The 20,484-nt window shown below is 36.7% G+C and overlaps 1 protein-coding gene across 7 annotated transcripts in view; it reads right to left on the reverse strand.

Moving 5' to 3' along the window:
- FAM126B (family with sequence similarity 126 member B) overlaps positions 1-20,484 on the reverse strand; it is a 69,005-nt gene that overhangs the window by 47,547 nt on the left and 974 nt on the right. For 5 of the 7 annotated variants that reach the window (XM_032114547.1, XM_032114546.1, XM_032114545.1 and 2 more), the window contains 2 exons: positions 1,973-2,075; positions 990-1,068 (listed from right to left, as the gene is read on the reverse strand). In XM_032114547.1, coding sequence (XP_031970438.1) covers positions 990-1,040 — 51 coding nt within the window. In that variant the 5' untranslated portion in view covers positions 1,041-1,068; positions 1,973-2,075. Of the gene's footprint in view, positions 1-989; positions 1,069-1,972; positions 2,076-15,623; positions 15,693-20,085; positions 20,278-20,484 lie in introns of those variants that run through there. The other 2 variants (XM_032114548.1, XM_032114549.1) reach the window with 2 other exon arrangements.

The raw sequence follows: 20,484 nt of genomic DNA on the forward strand, positions 1-20,484 counted from the left end.
AAGTCTCATCCCAACATCAAAGAAAAGTCCTGAAGTTCAGTAAATTTTCAGACTTGTAACCTAGCTGTTGAGTACAAATCCTTCTCCATACAAATAGCATTCAGGAGCACATAACCACTTTTAGGGTTAAATCCAAAAGCAGTTTAGATTCATCTTTCATAAATCATTTGCTCTAGTTTGATACAAGGACTCTATATTCTGTATTTAACAGGCTCTTTCTGAAGATTTTATCAAATCAACTAAACTTATTTAAGAGGTGTGGGGAGTACAGAACGAGCATGGACAGCCTCAAGTGTTCCCCAAGCAACCATATCTGTGGATTTTGCATCCTTGAATCTTAAACAAATTTCCAATGACAGCTGATAACGACTTACTCTCATCAATGATGGGAGGAATTACTAATTCTTAATTTAAAAAGCAGACTAATTTCTTATCAGTCATGAAATCCTGTTTTCTTGTTTATGCATTATCCTGTATTTCACTCACCATAATTATCAATATGCAAAATAGCTTAAAAATACCTCAGATTCATCATGACAAAACAATTGATTTTATGCAGACCATAGGGGGGAAAAAGTAAAATATTTTTCTTCGATTTTTTTTTTAAAGTCCAAATAAATATATACTAATTATTTTTAAATAAAAAAGTTCCTCAATTGGAAATTTGGGCAGCATTATCCAGCTGTTAGTTAAATTCCATCAGCTTGACCTACACAAAATACATGTTTTAAAAGACCACATTGCTACTGCAGCGTTCTGCTCTACAATAATACACAATAAAAATAAAATATTATTAGAATTATGCATTATATATTATGTACCAGCTGACTCAATTACACAGACCTTTGCATGCTTTATGCATTATAAGAAATGGAAAGATCAAGTAATAGATATTTAAAATGTTTAGTATTTTCTATTAAAAAAAACCCACTACTATGTTTGGCGGCATTAAGCCAACGGTTTAGATATCATTCATCTTCTCAGTTCACCTTGAATTCTGACAGCCATTCTTCTACAACACCTCGTTCTGATCCCAGCATTTTCTTACTTCTTTTGCTTCTCTCTTACCTTTAGAAGAAAAAAAAAAAAGAAGTTAAATACTAGTTATGGCAGGAAAATTTAGTTTTTTACAATCCTACCCAATGAAAAGCTGTAAATATCTTTCCAACTGAATTATGTAATACAAAGCAACAGTAAAAGTTGCATTTTGGGCAACCAGTCCCATTATCTAAAAATTATTTCACTGTTTCTTTGCTTAGTCTAAAGTGCTGTGCATAAATGGGGAAGGAGGAAAAAGAAGGATTCAGTGCTTCAGGCCAATTGTCTTTCAGTTGTGTTTTGAAAATTACTTCAGTTCAACCAAAAATTACATGTTGGACATACAAGTTACGTCATGGAACTCCTACAAAAAAACGACCTTTTAATAGCCAGACTCCATGGCTGCAATCACCTATTCTCTTCTCAGAACATATTTGCTTTGATTTCTGAAAGACTTGTATTTAAGAACAATCAGTATTTGTTAAACGAAAAGTGAAGTGAAATAAGATGTAAGGCTTCCCAACGCAATTCTGAAGTTAATGTATCATTTTTTCAACGGCCCTTGGCAGGAAGTCATTAAGAGAATACAAACTTTCTTGTGGGTAAGGAACTGCTTCAGATTTCTAAAGCATGTTTAAATATCCTAAAATACAACAAATTCAGAAATAACATTAATTTAAATTCAAGTAACACTTGAGTGACTCATTTCAGCAGAAACACTGAAAAATAATTCTATCAAGGAACAGAACAACTAACCAGATCTCTGCAAACAAAAGTTTACAAAGACATCTTTTTTGATATAGGGAAACAGATACCACGTCAGAGTGAGACATGGACAGAAGAACTTAATTTAAAACATCATAGGGCATGCTACAGAAAAAGCTGAGTTTTAGTTCACTCTGCCTGGGAAAAAAAGTGTGACATTCAACTTTACCTCTTTAAAGAAGTCAGTTTTCTAAAGGAGGAAGAGGAGAAGGAATGCAGAAATTTTTCAACCTGGGATGCATTTGTCAAGCCTTCAAGTACTGCCCCGTTTTCTAAAAGATAAAAGAAACCCGATGATGATCACAAAATAGGGAAAAAATATAGTAAAGTAAAGCAAACATTAATGTAAATATTTTTCAGCCTTACAATCTGAAGTTTATCAAAGCCTCTAAAGTCCATGTGAATCCTTCTGCAACAAAGCAATTTGCCAAAAAAAAAAAAAGCTCAGTGTTTTAGCAGGAGGAAGGGAGGAATTGCCTTCAACCAAAAAAAGGCTTTTGTCACTTAAGTGGAAAATCCTTCCATATTTAGTGGTGCACAGTACCACAGGCACAGCTCTTACCAAGAACAGTGTAAGAAAAATGTAAGATGAAAGAAAAGAGTAATAATTTGATAAAATGTGAACTGAATTCATACCCTGACTTTGGAGAACACATAGTTCTTAAATGGAATACAGTAAGGACTCTCTCCCTTACTACAACGTCCTTAGTACATATTTCTTACAGAACCAAAACTTCAGTGTCATTGTGAAAATCACATATTACAATAAAGCTCACCTTTTGCTGCAGAATCCCTTCACAGTGAGCATGAGGCAAACAACACACATAGGAGCCAACTCTAGGTATATTATTGATTTTACCATGCATTGAGCTTCAAGCTTTCCTATTTAGGAACTTCTTTCAGAGTAAGCTTCAGAACCACAGCTGCTGTATCAATACAGAAATAGTCCACATCTATTCTGGCTACAGTCCCTGCTAGTTCAATTTTAGGACAAATCATCTCTTCCTTTCAAATTATCTGCCTGGATATTAAACACATTTTTAAGGACTTGTACAAAGAGGCAAGACAGCTAGCTGCTGAATTCACAGGACACAAGCTCCGCTGACTCTATACAGGAACACTTAGAAGCAGCAGGGTGAGCCCCTCAGCTCGGTGCCCCATCCCGCTCTGCACCGGCCAGGCTGCCCCAGGCACACTTGGACGCTGTTCCAGAGGCACACGAGCACAACAGCTGTGGGACCGTCTCAGCCTCACACACAGATGGCTGTCTGGGATTTTCAAAAGGCCATTTGTAAAGCACACCCCATGCTTCCATTCACTCCCTGGTTTGTACCTTTGGGGGGAAAAATATAAATATATGAAACACTGCATGGGTGTGTCTCTAAAGTAAACTGGTTCAATACATTAAGCCCTGTGCATATTTATTCAAGGTTGAAGTAGCCCGAACCAAGAGTATTGAATTTCATTTCCAGAGTGTTCACATCTCTCCCAAAGCAAACAAAATACAGGGAATATATAAGAGATTTCTCATGTTTATTTAAAAGACATTAGTTTTTTTTTCTACTGTGGTTCAAAGGTTCTTATATAGGAACCATAATAACTAATCAGAAATTTAGTTATTAGTAACAGTAATAATTAAATATACTAAAATATTTTTACATATGGCCTGATGAAGATTTCTTAAATACTGAACAAGCAAGCAAGTTTGAATTCATACTAAAGCATGGACCAGGAAAGTTATAGTAAAGAATGCAGTCACTCAATGTTAAAATCAAATACCAAAAATCAATTACCAAAAAGCTTCCCCACAAAAACACCTGAAATAATAGTTTAAATGTTTTCTCCTAAACTTACTCATTTGGCATAAATGAGCAGAATATGATAAGGCTGTTAAATTAGACCTGGAATCTTTATGCTTAATACTAAAGCTACAATACTCTGTTCTGAAGGAAGTCACAGTCTTGCATTGTGCAACTGTCAATTACAGTTGAGATGTAAACAGAATTTTATCAAGTCAGAGCACTCTCCTAGATCATGCTGAGCACACAAATCATAGAATCATCTTGACTGAGAAAGACCCTTAAGACCATCAAGTCCAACCATTAATACAGCACTGCCAACTCCACCAATATACCACGTCCTTGAGTGCCACATCTACAAGGGTTTTTAAATCCCTCCAGGGATGGTGAATTCACCGTTCTCAATATTTTTAACTTTGAAAATATAAAAGTCTGAAATAAAGTTTTTTCCAACAATATACTATCAGAATAATGAAACTTAAAACCCAGATAACTCCCCAAGAATTTTTGACTACAGTAAAAGAAATAAAAAAGGGTTTAATCAACTATGCTCATCAGAGAGCTTGTTTTTCACTTACATTTAGAAGAAAGACATACAGACTGAGTACACTACTATTTACCAGTCTGCATTTAAACCGCTAACCAAGACCAAATGATTACGCAAATAATCTGAGCCAGTACCACTTGCTACACAATCAACTATTACAGTGGGTTTAGAAAGAAAAAAAAAAAGTGCCACAAATTAGATGGTCATAATTTATGATATTTATGAAAATATGATTATTCAAGTATGCAGAGGGTTTTCTTGTTGGTGGTTTCTATTTTATTCAGGCTTTTTGTTTGTATGTTTGTTTTAAAGAGGCCAGGATTTTATACTGGTTTAAACATACATGGGACAGATTACATTAACAGGACATGCGCTTCAAAATGAGTCCAGTTTTTGGCCATTATATACTGGATGGCATGATGTATAAAATGTAATTTTAGTCCTAGTTGCACAATGAATGAAAATATGATGTATTTTTACCTTAAAGGCCATGAGAAGAATAATTTGCAATTAAAACCTGAACTGTGTCAGCAACAAGAATAATGCTTCATGCTACATGATCTCTTCACAGTGCCACTTGTGCAAGAGAACATTACGGAGTGACAGGTCTAAAAGAATAGAAAACTCCATTATCAATATAGCTTGTTCTTCCAAGCTACATAAACACTCCTCTCATAGCTATAATTCCTGAGCACGGAAAGAAACGTATTTGAAGAAAGATTTTTCCATGCTGCCTCTGTAACAAAAGTAGCATGGAAAGCACAAAGAACGCATCCTTACTCTGAACTAAACATACATTCCATTTCTTTGATCCAGAAAGTTCATAGCTCTGTAAGAAGAGCACCTGTGTTAAATATGATCAACCCTCTGGGAAGCAGAATACACAGAAGACAACATAAGATCAGGTGGTCTGAAGTATGTAGGAAACGTTTCCCCAACCACATACCCATGCTAACAAGACTGGGAAACACTGCAAGAAGAAAAGGTCTGATTCTTATGCTAATCTAATCCCAAGAGAAAATAAAACCAGCCTTGGAAATGTTCAATTTTGGTAGACGACTTTTTGTACTTATTTAAAAGTACAAGTATTGTAATATACATCTCTTATGATAACATATCACAAATACCACTGAGATTTCCCTGTATCCATATTTAGTAGACACTTTTATAAGCTGTCATTTTGGTAAGAACATAAAAAAATAAACTAAAACATTATTGTCCTCAACAAACCAGAGGTACAACTGCAACTTGCCATTAGAAACAGGTTCAAACATTCTGCCAGAACTCTCCTGGCCATACAGCTCCGCAGCACAGAGAAACAAGGTAAAAACTGACAAAGGCAGAAAGAAACAAAACCTCCTCTGAACAGTTATTAATTTAAATTGCCAGCTCGAGCCTTCTCTTCAATAGAAAGAGCACTCTTCCAACTCTAGTTTTTAGGTAATTTAATTGCAAGCTTCAGCAGACAGGCATGCATTCCAACTTTAAAATATAAATGCTGATGTATTCTGTATGTGGGATTTAGGTTGCCAGCCTTATTAGACAAGCCTTAGTCATGCAAAACAACTTGGATAAGACATTTCTTCCCTGCCCACTCTGACTCACTAGTAAAAACCAGGCTAAAAAGATTTCTTTTTCAGTATCAGCAACAAAGAAAGTTATGTGAAAACAATGGGAGAAAGCCTTGCCACAGAAAAGTCAAAGATGACTGATAATAGTCTTGTAAACTTTCATGGTACCATACTCACACAGTAAGATCCATTTCTTATCGAAAAGGTCGTATCAATTTCAGCTGCTGCCAAAAAAGGGGTAAAGAAAAGGTACAGCCCATCTGGTCCAAAAAGCCTCCTCTAAGTCATTTTAAGTTCTAAATTATCTTCTGTGCCATTTCAAGCCCCACAAAGCGCAGCTGCCAACCTTCTATCTTTCTACCATTACTACAGTGAAACTGTGCTTTACAGATACAAAGTTGCTGAAAACAAACAATTAGGGCAGTGGGAATGAAAATATGACACTGAAAATAGACACCATATATTATTTTATAAACTAATTTAAAGCTGCTGTTTTCGTAGTTTTCATAGTATTGTACAGATTAGTTGTAGAGAGCTACAGAAGTCAGGTGACTATAGAGAAAAATTTAGAGAAAAATTTAAGTCCCATTCGCCCCACAGAGGCAAATAAGTAGAACCCGAATAACACGCTACTGTATACTAATAACTAAATCCTTCTCTTAGGAGTTCATGCAACAAATAAAGCAGAAAAGAGTTGAGATGCTTGAGAATGTGGAACAAGAAACTTATCTTCTGTATAGGAAAAAAATACTCCTTTACATTACTTAAAGGATTTTGGAAACAGTAATAATAAAGACATTATCCTGCAGCCTTAAATACCACAAAACACACATTAATTATTCTATTATAAGGACCTGACGCACTTAAAAATATATATACACACACACACACGTAGGTTAGCCACAGAAATGTTACCTTATTCTCTCAGCACCAGTTTCCTTAGAAACAACTTCACGTAGCCATCCTACACTAAACTTAAAACATTCTCTTGTCAGGATCCTGGTGATAACCCATCCTACGCTAGACAATACAGGTTTGTCCTCCCTTTGCATCAGTTCATATGCAATAACTCCTCCTATGCTAGTTTGCCTGCATTAACTTCTTTCCTTACAAAAACATTTCCATGCAAATTACTTTCCATGTAACCCTACCTCTCCTGAACACCTTCTTGTTCGTGGTTTTGGTTCAAGAAGTAAATGAAATCTAGAAAAGTAAAGGTACAAAATGCATAGTAAAAGAAAGAGCCTAAAAAAAAAAAAGCCTAACAGCGAACTAACACTTCAAAATCACAGTTAAGGTGGTTTTTTTAAGGAGTTCAGTGCTAAGCACTAAAAATGAACAGACACAGGCTAAGAGAAATCTTTAAACAGAATTTCTGTGGGAACAAAACCAAAACAAAATTCAAAACCAAACCAAAACAAATCAACAAAAAGACACACCACCAAAACCCCCTCAATATACACTTTGGAATAAGACTGCAAACATTATGCTAAGATCACTATTTGGTCTGTAAAGGAAAGAAATTCAAGCAGAAACATTCTAGAAATACAAGCTGAAGATTCTAAGCAGCTTCCCATTTTTGAGCTGTAAAATTGTCACTTGAGAGAAATAAATGCCTGTTATATTATAAAAATATCCACTAAAATGTTGAAGTCAATTCCAATACCAGTAAACATTCCTCACTACAGTATTCCCTACCAACTGTAATTCACACAAAATGGAATTTAGGTTACATATTCATTAATTAATTTACCTAACCTCCTTTCTTCTACCCGATTCTCAAAGAGATCTAACCCAGAGGATCCTCTGCTGAAAGTAATGAAATCCCTTATTCTAATCTTTCCAACTTCCAGATGGTAAAGCCTCCACCTCCAGGAAGAGGAGTGTAAATAGATTAAGCTGAGGTGACAAATTTCCCCCCATCCATACACTCACTCACACATTCACAAATTCCTAAATGAGTGGAATCTCCAAATTTATCTGAATTTACCTCAATTATAGCTAAAATTATGTCATCTTGCTGACTTTTAAAAAATGATGAAATACAAAGTTCCAAAATAACCTTTCAAAATGGCAGAGTTAAAATAAAGATCCATAAGAATTAAGACATTGTTTTATTGCACGATGCCAGAAATTTCATATATGACTCAGATGCATCATTCACATTTAAGATGCATGATTTTCAAGGATAAATTTTGATTGATATGCTCGTCTTACTTTTCCAATACAAGTTCCCAGACTTTAAAAAGCAAACTGAGCAACAAATATAGTTAATGAAACATCACTGATCACACCACTACTCATCAAGATGACACAATTTCAGAACAGCACAGATCTCTCCTGCTTGACCTAACGGAATATATGAGCAAGTTGAACCCATCATATATACAAGAAGGACTTACAGCACATACAGAGGCTGTTCACTATTCAGAGGTAAAGCAGAATAGCATCAAGAATTCTGAAATCTAAGATCTGCATCAACTTTCACAGTTAAAACTGTAGCTGCCTTTATTACTTCCAACTGTCACTGCAGAGGAAACAACTTGTCTTCTTACACGTCATGCGTCAGCTTTATTTCAGTGTAAGTAATTTTCAGTCTCACACTAGTTTTCTGAAAGTTAGAAAGGGGTTTTAAGAACTGCAAAGAACAACTCACAAAACAGAGAGAAAACCACTGTTAATTTTATATTGAGATCAGGCTGATTCTAAGAGTCAGAATTTTCACACACAAGAAATAAAACATGTTCCTGACCATGTTAGTTCTATATGACACACCCATTAAGAGCAATGTGAACATCAACAGTCAACATATTTGACACAACTGATTAAGGTGATTGTCCTACAAAAATTGATGTTTATGACCATACATACTAGTAACGTCACTAGAATTCCTCCAGAGCAAGAAATATGGCCTTTGCTGGACTCTCTCCTTCACAGAAAACAGGCAAAGAAATAGTGTCTATAAAGAAAGTAACCCTTTTTCATCACCTTATTAGAAGCTCTCATGAAACTGTGAAACTCATCTCACTATAATTGGCACTCTGTGGCCTATTACTTGGAAGTATATGCTGCTTTTCAGTGAAATAACTGCATGAGAATTAAAACAGTAGTAAACGTAAATTAGTGCAACAACTACACCAGGTACCCCTTTTGTCTTGGTATGAGTTTAATAATTAATTTTCACTGCTGAATAGTTAAACACAATGCATATTGTTTACAGTCATTATTCTTCTACTGTTAAACCAACATTAGAACAGAATACAAACCGACCAGTCCTAAGAAAGGACTAATGAATATTTTAGTGTGAAATGATTCATTTTTCATGTATTTTTTAAATAGTGAGGACACTAAGTTACTAACATATGTGGGAGTGTTACTTGGGGAGGGTGTTTGGATGGTTTTTGTGGGCTTTTATCTGAAATCTAATCTATTTTTTTTCTACATATATATAATATCTTTAGGAACACAATATAAACACAGCAGAAACAACTTAGATCAACCCAATTTTTCATGCAGCATGTTAGGCAAGACTTTCCACAATATTTTTCACTTATCTAAGCTGTAGATCAGTGATGCCTTTTCTTGGTCTTAAAATCAAGAGCCAAACACGGTTAGAAGGGGAAAAGGGATTTTACCTTGGTATTTATTTTAAGGATCCTTAGGTGCACACGTCCAGGTCATATGCACCGAAATGCGCACGACAATGCACACCCCCAAAAGATAACGTTATAGGTTTTACTAATTAGCATATCTATCAAAAATTCCCCAATCAGAGGCTCGAGTGAGCCCCCCTCCCCAAGGAGCCTTCCCCTGGATAGGTCTATCTTAGTTTACAGAATGTGTTCTGGAGAGGATCTTGGGGTTTGGGGCACACTGATCCCTAACTACAAAGCTTCTAAAATGTTTAGTCTCTCAGCTTGACAAACAAGTCCAAGAATGTAGGCAAAAAGCACTAAAAATACAGAAGTTGTAAAAAAGGTATACCAGGGGTATAAAAGAAAAGGCAAAAAATCTTCATGGCATCATCAATATATAAAATAAAGTAGTGTAATGTGGTGTTGTACTTCCCATTGATTCATTTATTAAATGTCTTTCACATTGTTCCCCCCCACTTTCCCCGGCCCCTAGCCCTGGCCACTCCCTCGAGTTCCTCCCTATTGGTTCCTGGACCCCAACTCCGCCCAGGTACCGCCCCTGCGATCTGACAAAACCCCCCTGCGCCCGCATCACGAGGTCTCCCTGCCTCTGGGGGTCGCTGGGACAGGATGTAATCATTGAAGGTCCTCTGAAACCCTCATGGGGAGACCCTTCTCGCCTCCTTCGCCGTCACTGTGCTGTAAAGCTGATAGTTACCGGAGCAAGAGTGCGGAGCCGTCCGAAATGGACTACGGGAGGGGGAAATGGTCGCAGTGCCCTAAGCAGCTCCGCTGAGCTCTCAGGGAAAGCTGCAGCCTGCTAAACTAAACCTAGCACTACAACAGTGTAAAACCACAACAAACAACAAAAAGAACAAAAGAAAACAGAGACAAAAACAGCCTTCCACAGGTGCTTGATGACTCCAGTTGGAATACACAGCCTTTTTTCCTCCTCCCCCCAACACTACTGAAACAAGCAAGATATTAAATGCACGCTATTTTCATACATATTTTCTATTCATAGCCTGAACAAAATTAAAAGTTTTTTGTCAAATACTGCCCCAATATATATTCAGAAAATGTGAGTCTTTCAAGATTATGAGAAATTACAAATTTAACAAGCAGCATTGAAAATCCACACAGCAAGCTTCATGGGTATGCCTCCTCAAGCTTTTTTGCGTGGACAGGGGAATGGAATTTATGTCTAGATGGTTAATTTTACAATGTTCCAGGTTTTCAAACACATTTTCTAGCACTCGAAAAAAACGCACTGAGTACTCAATGTTCTAATCTTCAGCCGGTTTTACATAACCTCATCCATACACAGATACTCTGGGGTTTTGTTTGTAATACTGAACAGTTTTCCTGCTAAAAAAAAAAATTCAAAAGCAGTTGGTAAAGCAGTGCTTTTCCTCTCCTCAAGGTCCCAGAATAAATTAACCTTGGAAAAACAGCAGAGATGGCCTTATATGCAAACCTGTTAGGAGTCATACTACTGCTTTTTTGCAACATTATTCTTCTTTGAGAAATTCCATATATTACATCTACTTCAAATAGAAATCCACCCACATGAACATAAGTAGTTTACTAAATATAAATAGTTTCTCTAATCTTTTACAGGTACTGTCCATCTAGGTAACATTTATGATCTTTTACTTTTTTATTAGTTATACTGGCATAGAGCAAATTCAGTTCACTCTCTTCAAACACATCATCAAAAATTTTTAATCAAAGCCTGAGTTTAATTAAAAGCCTGTTCTGTTTCCCTATGCAATTGTGCTGATAGGGATCAGCAGCATTTACTAAAGTTCAAGCATCAGGCACCTGAAAGTGCTAGATTATACATTTTTGGTGTAAGTAATATACTCATCTAATACCCTTCATACAGCTTGCTCCACAAAACACACAGTCTTTCAAGGGCAACTTAGACAGAAGGTTTAGAAATACTGAGGTCATTGGAATGTACAATGGACCTGCAGAGAGAACGTGGAGTAACTTCTCCAAAAGCAGGGCTGATCAGGAATAAAGCAAAAAAAAAAAAAAAAAACAAAGGAAAAAACCGCACCACCAGGACAATAAAAAACCACCAAGAACAAGCCAAAACCAATGCACACAGTCCACACGTGACTCCTTCATCACATGAAGAAACTGTTCTGAACAAAATACAAACCCAGTCCTAACACTCCGGTATTTGCAATTATGTGCAGATTTGCAAGTTAAGATGATTACACCATAATTCTTTCTTATCAGTGAGCAGCAAGGGTTTCATACTTGGGGGAAAAATTCTTGTGCTTTTTCCCTTATCGGCCAGCTATCCAACTGGCACTTTGAAAAGATTTTCATAACGTATTTTAATGATTTTGTTCCCTAATCACTTCTATCTGTTTCACTTCAACTATTAAAACCAAGAAGATGGCAACTTCAAAAATTCCCCTGCTATAAAAAAGGAAATGCTAATAAAAACCTTTTCCATTTTCCATAGATGCGACACATATGCATAAACATGCAGAATTTACTCATAGCAACCTTACGTATTTCACAAAGCTCTAAAGTCTGCATTCACAGAGACAAAGAGAGAATCATTGCAATCTATTCAAAGTCAGCACACATTACTAAAGCAGAATGCCCCAGCAGTTCATAGAAATAGCAATAAAATAACTACTACTACAATTCTGCATAAAGCCAAGGAAAGCCTGCATCCTTTCCCTGTAGGAGAGGTATTTTGTCTTTCAAAAGCTACCCATTGGAATATTAATTTGAAATACATCAAAACTTTATAGAGCTGAAAATGGACAACATGGTGATTAAGGTTTCCTAACTAGCATGATAATGTCCATTTAAGATTTGCTCCCTGCTCTCTCTCACAAGACCAAAAACTTATTATCAAAATAAGCCATCAAATACAGTAGGTTGCAATCATGGGAGTATCATCAGCAGAGGAGGGCAATGGACCATCACACCCACACACATCTCCACCAGCCAAGTGTGATAAGGTTCCTGCAAAATGTTTCAGTAAAATGACAAGAAACTATGCTGAAGCAGCTCTTTCCCAGCACTTGACAAAAAAAAAGAAAAAAAAGGAGAAAAAAAAATAAAGAAAAAGGCATAGCACTCCCACTCCTCCACTGACCAAGAGATCTTTAAGCTTTCTGCATTTATTAGACAAAATTAATATATACAGGCACTGTACTTCAATTTTCTTGAACTTCCTTCTACTTTTTGTGTGTTGAACCTACCTAGTTTTCTGTCTTTAGCATAGACCACAACCTGCAAGTCTGAGAAAAAGGGCACAGAAAAAATAACAAAAATAACCTTTGAACATTTAGCAAATTGGAAATTGCCAAATAAGGGGGGGGGGGGGGGGGTGGCACAAAACACACTGTGAAAATCAGCACAATACTCAATTACACAATTTCAGCAGCATCAATGCCAATTAGTACTGGCCCCTGACCCCTAATTTGGTCTGGAATCCATCCATGATCTTAACCTGATTAGGACTTAGTGCACAACCAACATAAAATCCCACTGTTGCACATTTATTCTTCTGCCTTAGCATCCTAAGTTTTACTCAACTTCAACACTGAAGTAGCTAGGGGGAAAAAAAAATTCAAAGTTAATGTAAACTGTACACATTAACTGTGAAAAAACGCAGTAGACCTGCAGCTAACTGAAGGGATTTCACCTACAGAGAGGAAAAAACAAAGCATGTATTCTCTCAAAGAGTTTAATGCCGTGATTCCTGGAACACAAGGTATGTGTGGAACACAGCTACCATTTCAAAGACTTAAACACCCAGATGCCTCAAAAACATTTTTCTATGGCTGAGGAGACAAATCCAACAAAGTTTCAAATTGCAACTATCCCAACAAGGTTTCACTTCTGCATGTACAAGGAATGAGTGCATGAGTATGTTCACCACTGATGCAGAAAATTGCATATTCTGAAGGTAGCAATTGTTCTTACATGACCATGCATAGTCCAAGCCTACTCAATACCTGCACAAGCAAGAGAGCATCTCAGTCATTTCTGCAGCTGGTCCTTCAGAGACACACACGCACAACAAGCCATGCCTAAACGGTTTTAACATTTTTATTTGCTGTCTCAACTTCTAACCCAAATTGTAGTGAGGAGAAAGAAAATCTTGTTCTCTCCTTCTCCCCCAAATGAAACGCAAGCTAGGAAGTTTTCTTACTCAACAGATACACAGAAGCTTCTCAAATTCATGTGGTGTTTACACTAATATGGGTGAAGGCAAAGCCAGAGAGTCAGAACACATGAAACATGTCTTGGCAGATGCACCGATCTAAGCAAACAGAAAAGGCAGTAGCCTGCTCCTAGCCTCCCTGTTCACTGGAAAATCATGCAATGCATGTGACACCTGTGATTTTAAGGAAAGGTTGCTGTCACAGGATGTCTATGAAAATAAACAGTGCAGATATACAGTTTATGAATGCTTAGCTTAAATTCATCTAGTATTTTAGGTTTTTCTATTTCCATTCAACTTACGCTCCAGTCCAAGACTGCTATCTCTATTTGTATGTCCATAGGTAACACATAACTGTTTTAGAGATAGTCATGTAGCTCTTGCCACTCTGACATGGCAAGATTTGGACTGCAATTTGCTGCAGTCCATTAACTTGAAGAAAGCTATCAGAACAGCTCATGTAAGGTCTAACAAAATTAGCATCTCTCTTCCCAAGAAAGTGCCACAGATGTAGTTTAGTAACTTCTAGAAGCTTAAAGATGCTACTATTTGAAATTATTGTACAGATGCAACATTGGAGACCATCGGGTATGGTGGTTCGCCTATTACATAACTATCACACAGAATGAATACATAATTAACAATCTAGAAGCAGCTTTGGAAGCTCAGCAATTTCATCTAAGGCCTGTTCTATGCTAAGAACAAGAAAGCAGCATCTTTAAAAAAACTAAACCCACAGGCATAAGGATCTAGTAATTTTTCCATTCCACATCTAAACCCCCTTGCTCTCCCCATCTGTGTCCATATTTAGCTTACTTCTCTATGCTGTTTCGGCTCAACAAAACATCTTAAAAAAAAAAAGCAGTGGAAAGTTCTCCACTGTTACACAAAGAAATATGAGCTTTTGCTGGAATAAATCCTTTGTCAGCATGCCTTACACTTCTATGTAAAAGGGCACATTACTATCATTTAAACTCCTCAATCACTTCTTGTGTAAGTTCACTACAGTAAATGGACTTTAACCAATCATCTGTCTCTCCCACTGCTGTCATTAAAATATGAAGAGTTTGAAAATACATTAACACTCCCTTTTACTCTTATACTATCACTGTTGTACAAAGAAAGACTTGTACTACAGAGGCTGGGTTCTAGCTACAAACACAAGTGCTAGTTTTGTCTACTGAAGTTCAGTTTTACATATTCTAACAAAGCAACATGGTTACAACAGAAGTTTGGAAATTCAAACTCTAACCTTAATTTTGCAGAAGTATATATGAATCTTAGCACTTACTTCAGCTGTTCCAGAGGAATGAATAATTTTCATCCGCAAAACTCTGACAGCATTCTGTATCCACATTTATCAAGTGATCTGACATCATCTGTTGTTACATGCAGATACTAAAGACCAGTACAACAACCATTCTACGCAGGGAGCTTTCCTTAATTACCTTTTTTAACTAGATGTGGGCTTCCAAACCTAAAGCATGAGGAACCACAGTGACATGCTGAAGCATCAAGTATTCTTTTCAAAAAAGTATACCTCTAACCCAGAGTAATACAGAGATACCAAACTCAAAGTTAAGCCTTTCGATTTTTGTTCTTTGCCCTACTCTGATGGCATGTACCAGGGTGCTTGATAAATTGCTCACTCCACCCGCTCTATAACTAAGTTTACATAAAAGCCTCCTACCTTCTGAAACACATCTTGTCTAAAAGGTTATTGACCCTCATGTTCAGCCATCACAATGCTGCTACCACACCGTCTGAAGGGGATGGTGGAAACACCACTGTAGCTTACACATGGGGCACACTGGTCATAAGATACCACAGCTTCACAAAGTTCAAGTTAAAAAAAAAAAAATTAAAATTCTAGCTAATTTTTTACATGCAGGAAATACAATATTCAAATTTACAGATACAAGCTAACTTGAGCTATTTCTACAACAAAATCTGCTACGCTTACGCCCATGTGTCTCCAAGATCTGGTGCTTAGGATATTTAGGAAAATAACTACAGTAACTACTATGGACTTCTTAATAACCTTTTCTAAATCAAGTTTTCTACCTTGTGGCCCTATTCCAAATCAGAACAGAGGCAGGCATCCAGAGGGGCTGCTCTCCAGCCTCTCCTCAAGCTCAAGATATCCTCAAACCTAAAGGAGACAGAAAAGACAAAGTAGAAAATATGAAGAGGAGACGTAAAGAAACAGACACCAGAACTCTCGGAAATAGCCAAACTATTTGAATAAAAAGAAAATAAATTAAGACAGGAAGGAAAAAACGCAAGTAAATTTTACACATATTTCAGCTCATCATCTTTCAATCCAGTATCTTCTCAGCTGAATGGCCATGAAAAATAAGATTATTCTTTTAAATTTTCTCACTGTCTTTCCAGATAGATGCCAAATCATTTCCCCAGGTCATATGTGGGTCAAGCCAAGGCAGAAGAGGGAAGGAAGACCCTAAATAAAACTACAATTTAAAATTTATAAACTACTAAAAATGCAAACAGAAAAATATTCCAGACATATCGATTTTGCCCTGTATGAATCAGCAAACTGCAGTCATGCAGTCTGCACAAATGTCCATGTCACACATTTCAGTTAAGCAGAATTCAGAGGAACAGCAACGTGTAACTATTTAAAGAACTCATGAACCATACACAGTGCAGACACCACTACAGGACATCTAACCAGTTCAATTTTCTCAAGAATCACAGTAATTAAAACAAAAACATAGTAAGATTAGCTAAATTATGGAGATTACACACAAAAATACTCACTTTGCATTTCTGGAATGTTAGCCGAATGCTTGCGTAGCAATACAATATAAAATGAGATGTCATTAACTACTTTGTCCTGTAGAAAAAAACCCCCACAGAATACACAGAAAGATAAATTCCTCAAAGAGTGTTTTAACAGATTTAAACTGCACTAACCATCTCCATCAGGTCCTGTGCTGAACAGTGTTACACAGCCAGAGAATTTGGCATTTTTCAATGCCAAATGATAGCAATGATAACCACTACTAAGAGATAGAGAAATAAATAAATAGTTTACCACTTTACAGTAGTTATACACCTAACATTTTATTTCTCTACCCTAGTGGCATTTCTTTCCAAATGTCTCTGGCTCTCTATTTTCAGGCAAAGTTAGTAAATTTGAAAATCTGTATTTCTCTACAGACTCACACCAAAAGGTCAAGGCAGCAGATCTGACGTAGGCAGTGGGCAGCAGAGGCAAGGTGGACTGCATGTGGAACAGGATACAATGAAGGAAGACCAAAAAAGTGACTTGTCAATTGTATTTCTGTCTTTCACAAATCATCTGAATTGATTAATAATAAAACATCTGTTGAACCCTATGCCCAAATCCACTATATTTGATAGAAAAATGTAACACTAACAGAAGAAAGAAAAATTGCTGTGTGGCCATTTGTCATACAATAAAAAGCTTTTACTATTATGGATAATCTGCAGCATGTATTGAAACAGTCTGCAAACTGTATACTATTGTACCCAGTCCCTGATCTTGGTTTTTATGTTCTCTTCTTTGTAGCACTGCTGGCAATACAGAATTTTGTTTTACAGTAGGTTTTTCCTAAACAACTATATTTTATTTCATCAGAAGTGCCCCTCCTACCTCTTGAGCTTTTATTTGAAGTTTAGAAACTGAAGTCAGAATTCTATACAAAATAAGGAGATCCACTGAGTCACTCCATAAAGCTGTCCTATGACTAAAGTTAAAAAAAGGCACTTGAATTATTTGTCTTGTTATTAGAAGCAGTAATTATTCAAGAAAGGTGCAGAGAGAAAAATTCAACCAGCTTGCCATTTTACCTACAGCTAGTTCTTCCTGCATAAACCCAAACTACTTCCTTACTCAAAAAACCCCTGTAGAAAATAGCATTAAATAAGTCAAGAATTACTTCTCACAATTATGTTTGGAAATGAAAGTAACTGACCGAAGTAGCAAGTCAAACTGTACTACTTGTGACTGTCTCTGCTCAGATAAATTTTCCCTGAAAGGGACTTCTTTAATGGTTATTACAATGGCACAGATGCCCTTCATGAAGACTCAGCTGGGGAAGCCTCCACCTTCACTTCCTGATATTTGTTCATATCTTAATATAGGGAAACAAGCATCAAGAAAAGTAATGGCTTTTCCAGCCCAGACAAGTCTTTGAGTGAACATATTAACCAATCTTTCAAGATTCTCAACTCATATTAAACTGCTTGGTAAAGAGCCAAACTGGTCTGCCTCTCCTCATACAGAAAATAAGGAATATCACATGAAGTTCTCAGATAACAGATTCAAAACAGAACCGAGGAATGACTTACTGACACCACACAAAGTGCAGCTCTTACTGACAGAAAACATGGTAGCTGCAAAAACCATACATGGGCTCAAAAGTTTTTCTAAGTATATCCATGAAACAAAAATCCATGCAACGCATCATCCCCACTGAGACTGGGAGAGCTGACCTAAGGAGTAACCCTATATTGTAGAAAAGAGTGCAAGAGTAAAGCACCTGCTGTCAAATGAGCACCTGCTCAGCTGTCGCAGACAAGCAGAACTTGAAGCAATGGTCCTGTTACATTCCAGGGTCTCAGAGCTTTAGACTTCAAGAGAGAATAACAGATCAGACCAGTATGGCTATTCCTGCAAAGAATGGTCTTTGGGCTGCCCAAAAACAAAAACCCCAAACAAAAAACCAACCCACCAGCAAACAAACACCATAAACAGAAAGAAACTAAGACTACTGCTCCAGCCCATCACTTCTCTAAAAGAGAGGTGAAACAGTGACTGTGATACTATCCATAAAATATTTAGCTCTCTAATGATGCCTGAGAAGATAATTTCCTTCCCCACCATTCATAGTCTTTTTTTTTAAAGCATTCAAAGAAACCAAGGTGGACTAAAGAAAGATCCTTTCCATCCTTATTGTAATTAAAGCAGCATTAACATTTTATTCAAATGACAAGAGGCTTCCAATGACATAACTGAACTACTGATACAACACCACGGGAAGTACCATGCAATTTCAGAGGGAAAAAAGATGCAATATATAAGTAGTTCAAATATGTATTCTGATATTGAGGGGGAAAAAACCCACAACCCTTTCTTGTCATCTCAAAACTGAAAATACTTCAAGTCACCGTCCGTCACACAGCTCTCTACTCCAGAAAACAATTATGAAGAGGATACCACTAGACACTGTTGGATGCACAGGCAGAGAAGAGTGGTACCTGTAATGTACTTCACAATCTGTTAATTCAGAATGCACAGCAACACAAATTGCTGGAAACATGGACTTTTGAAAGCTGTCCAAGAAACCCTGCAGCCTTCCTCTCGCCTAACAACACAAGCAGGAATCCCAGCAAATCATAACTAGCATAGCTGTATAGATGCTAACATAACTTTATCCTAGAACACTTAATCTTTGCAGTAATTATCACCACGATGAATACCAAAAAAACCAAAACAAAACCAAAAATCAACTCAATAAATCACAAAAAGTACTGATTATTTGTACATGGAGTTTCAATGACCTTTCCTTCCTAGAGGACATTTACTTGTTTGTTGAGGCTTTTTTATACAAAATGAAAATTTCTCTAATGTTATTTCCTTGTGCATACTATTGATTTCTTCAGACTGACACTCTAATTATGGCAAAACTTCCATCTCAAAACATGTTGTAGCAACACTTGTAGGCCTCTTGAAATTATGCAGACTCACTTACTTGAAGATACAGCATCAAAGAGCTTACTATTTTCCCAAAATATCACATCCCTCATATTTGCGGTCTTATTTTTAAAAGAGTATGGTCCATACTGAAAGAAAAAGAAATAGAGGAAGCAAAACATGGTAGAGCAGATCAACTGACTGCACATAGTTTTTCTTATCAAGAGTTGTTATGTACTTGAGGGGTGAGGGGGAAGGCAAAAACAGCTACTCAAAACCTTGTTAAACCTTGAAAGCGATGGTGTACCTGAAGACAAATCCTGCCAAGTGCACTCCTCTGCTACAGTTCTGTTCATGCACAACAGATCACACAAAGCCAATACTCTGTGATCAGAACTGAATGTCCCTGGTGACAGATTCAGCAATACCAGCATAGTTTTGTGCATAGTACTCAAGGCATGCTTCCAAGCACCATGAAGAAACAAAACAAAATTAAAAAAACCCCCCAAAACAAATAATAAGGAAAAAAAGCACCAAACATAAATAAAACTAGGACTTTGTATCTTTCCCTCAAAGAATAAAACCAAGGTTATCTGGTATCTGACATGTCTATGGGTCACCGAAAAAAACATTCTGAGAAAAACATCAACATTCCTCAGCACCACTGGACTTTGGACACATAAACATTAACTTTCAGCCACAATGAGAAACAAGAAATACTTTGCGAGTCGGTGACAGAACTGCATCCTCTGTAAGACAGGGATTTAAGCACCTCACAAATAAAGAGCCCTCCTACAATTCCACCCCCCCATACATTATAGAAAAACAAATGGGTCTTCTCACCCTGAAAAAGACTGCTCTGAATCTTCCAGACTTTATCTCACAGTGAAAAACATTCAATGCTGAAACCAGACTGAGGCAGTCTGGATTAAACAGATGGCACTCTATTTAGAACAGTTTCACTGTTAATAACATGATAATGGCATTCCTCCTGGAAATCTTCTCATGCGCTTCCAATATCCCTATTAAAAACCCCTGAAACCCAGAAGTAGATTTCCATCAAAATATAATAGAAAAAATGCACTACAGTCTATCCCAAAATTCTGCCAGCATTACACTACGATGTTTATTCTCATTTTAATAAGAGTATCAAAAATTAATACAACAGTATGTATTCTGTTGAAAAGAAACATTATTGCATTATATAGAATTGAGGAATCATTTAAGTCTTTATAAGTCACT

This window comes from Corvus moneduloides, chromosome 7 (assembly GCF_009650955.1).
Source record: "Corvus moneduloides isolate bCorMon1 chromosome 7, bCorMon1.pri, whole genome shotgun sequence".
Classification (NCBI taxonomy): Eukaryota; Metazoa; Chordata; class Aves; order Passeriformes; family Corvidae; genus Corvus; species Corvus moneduloides.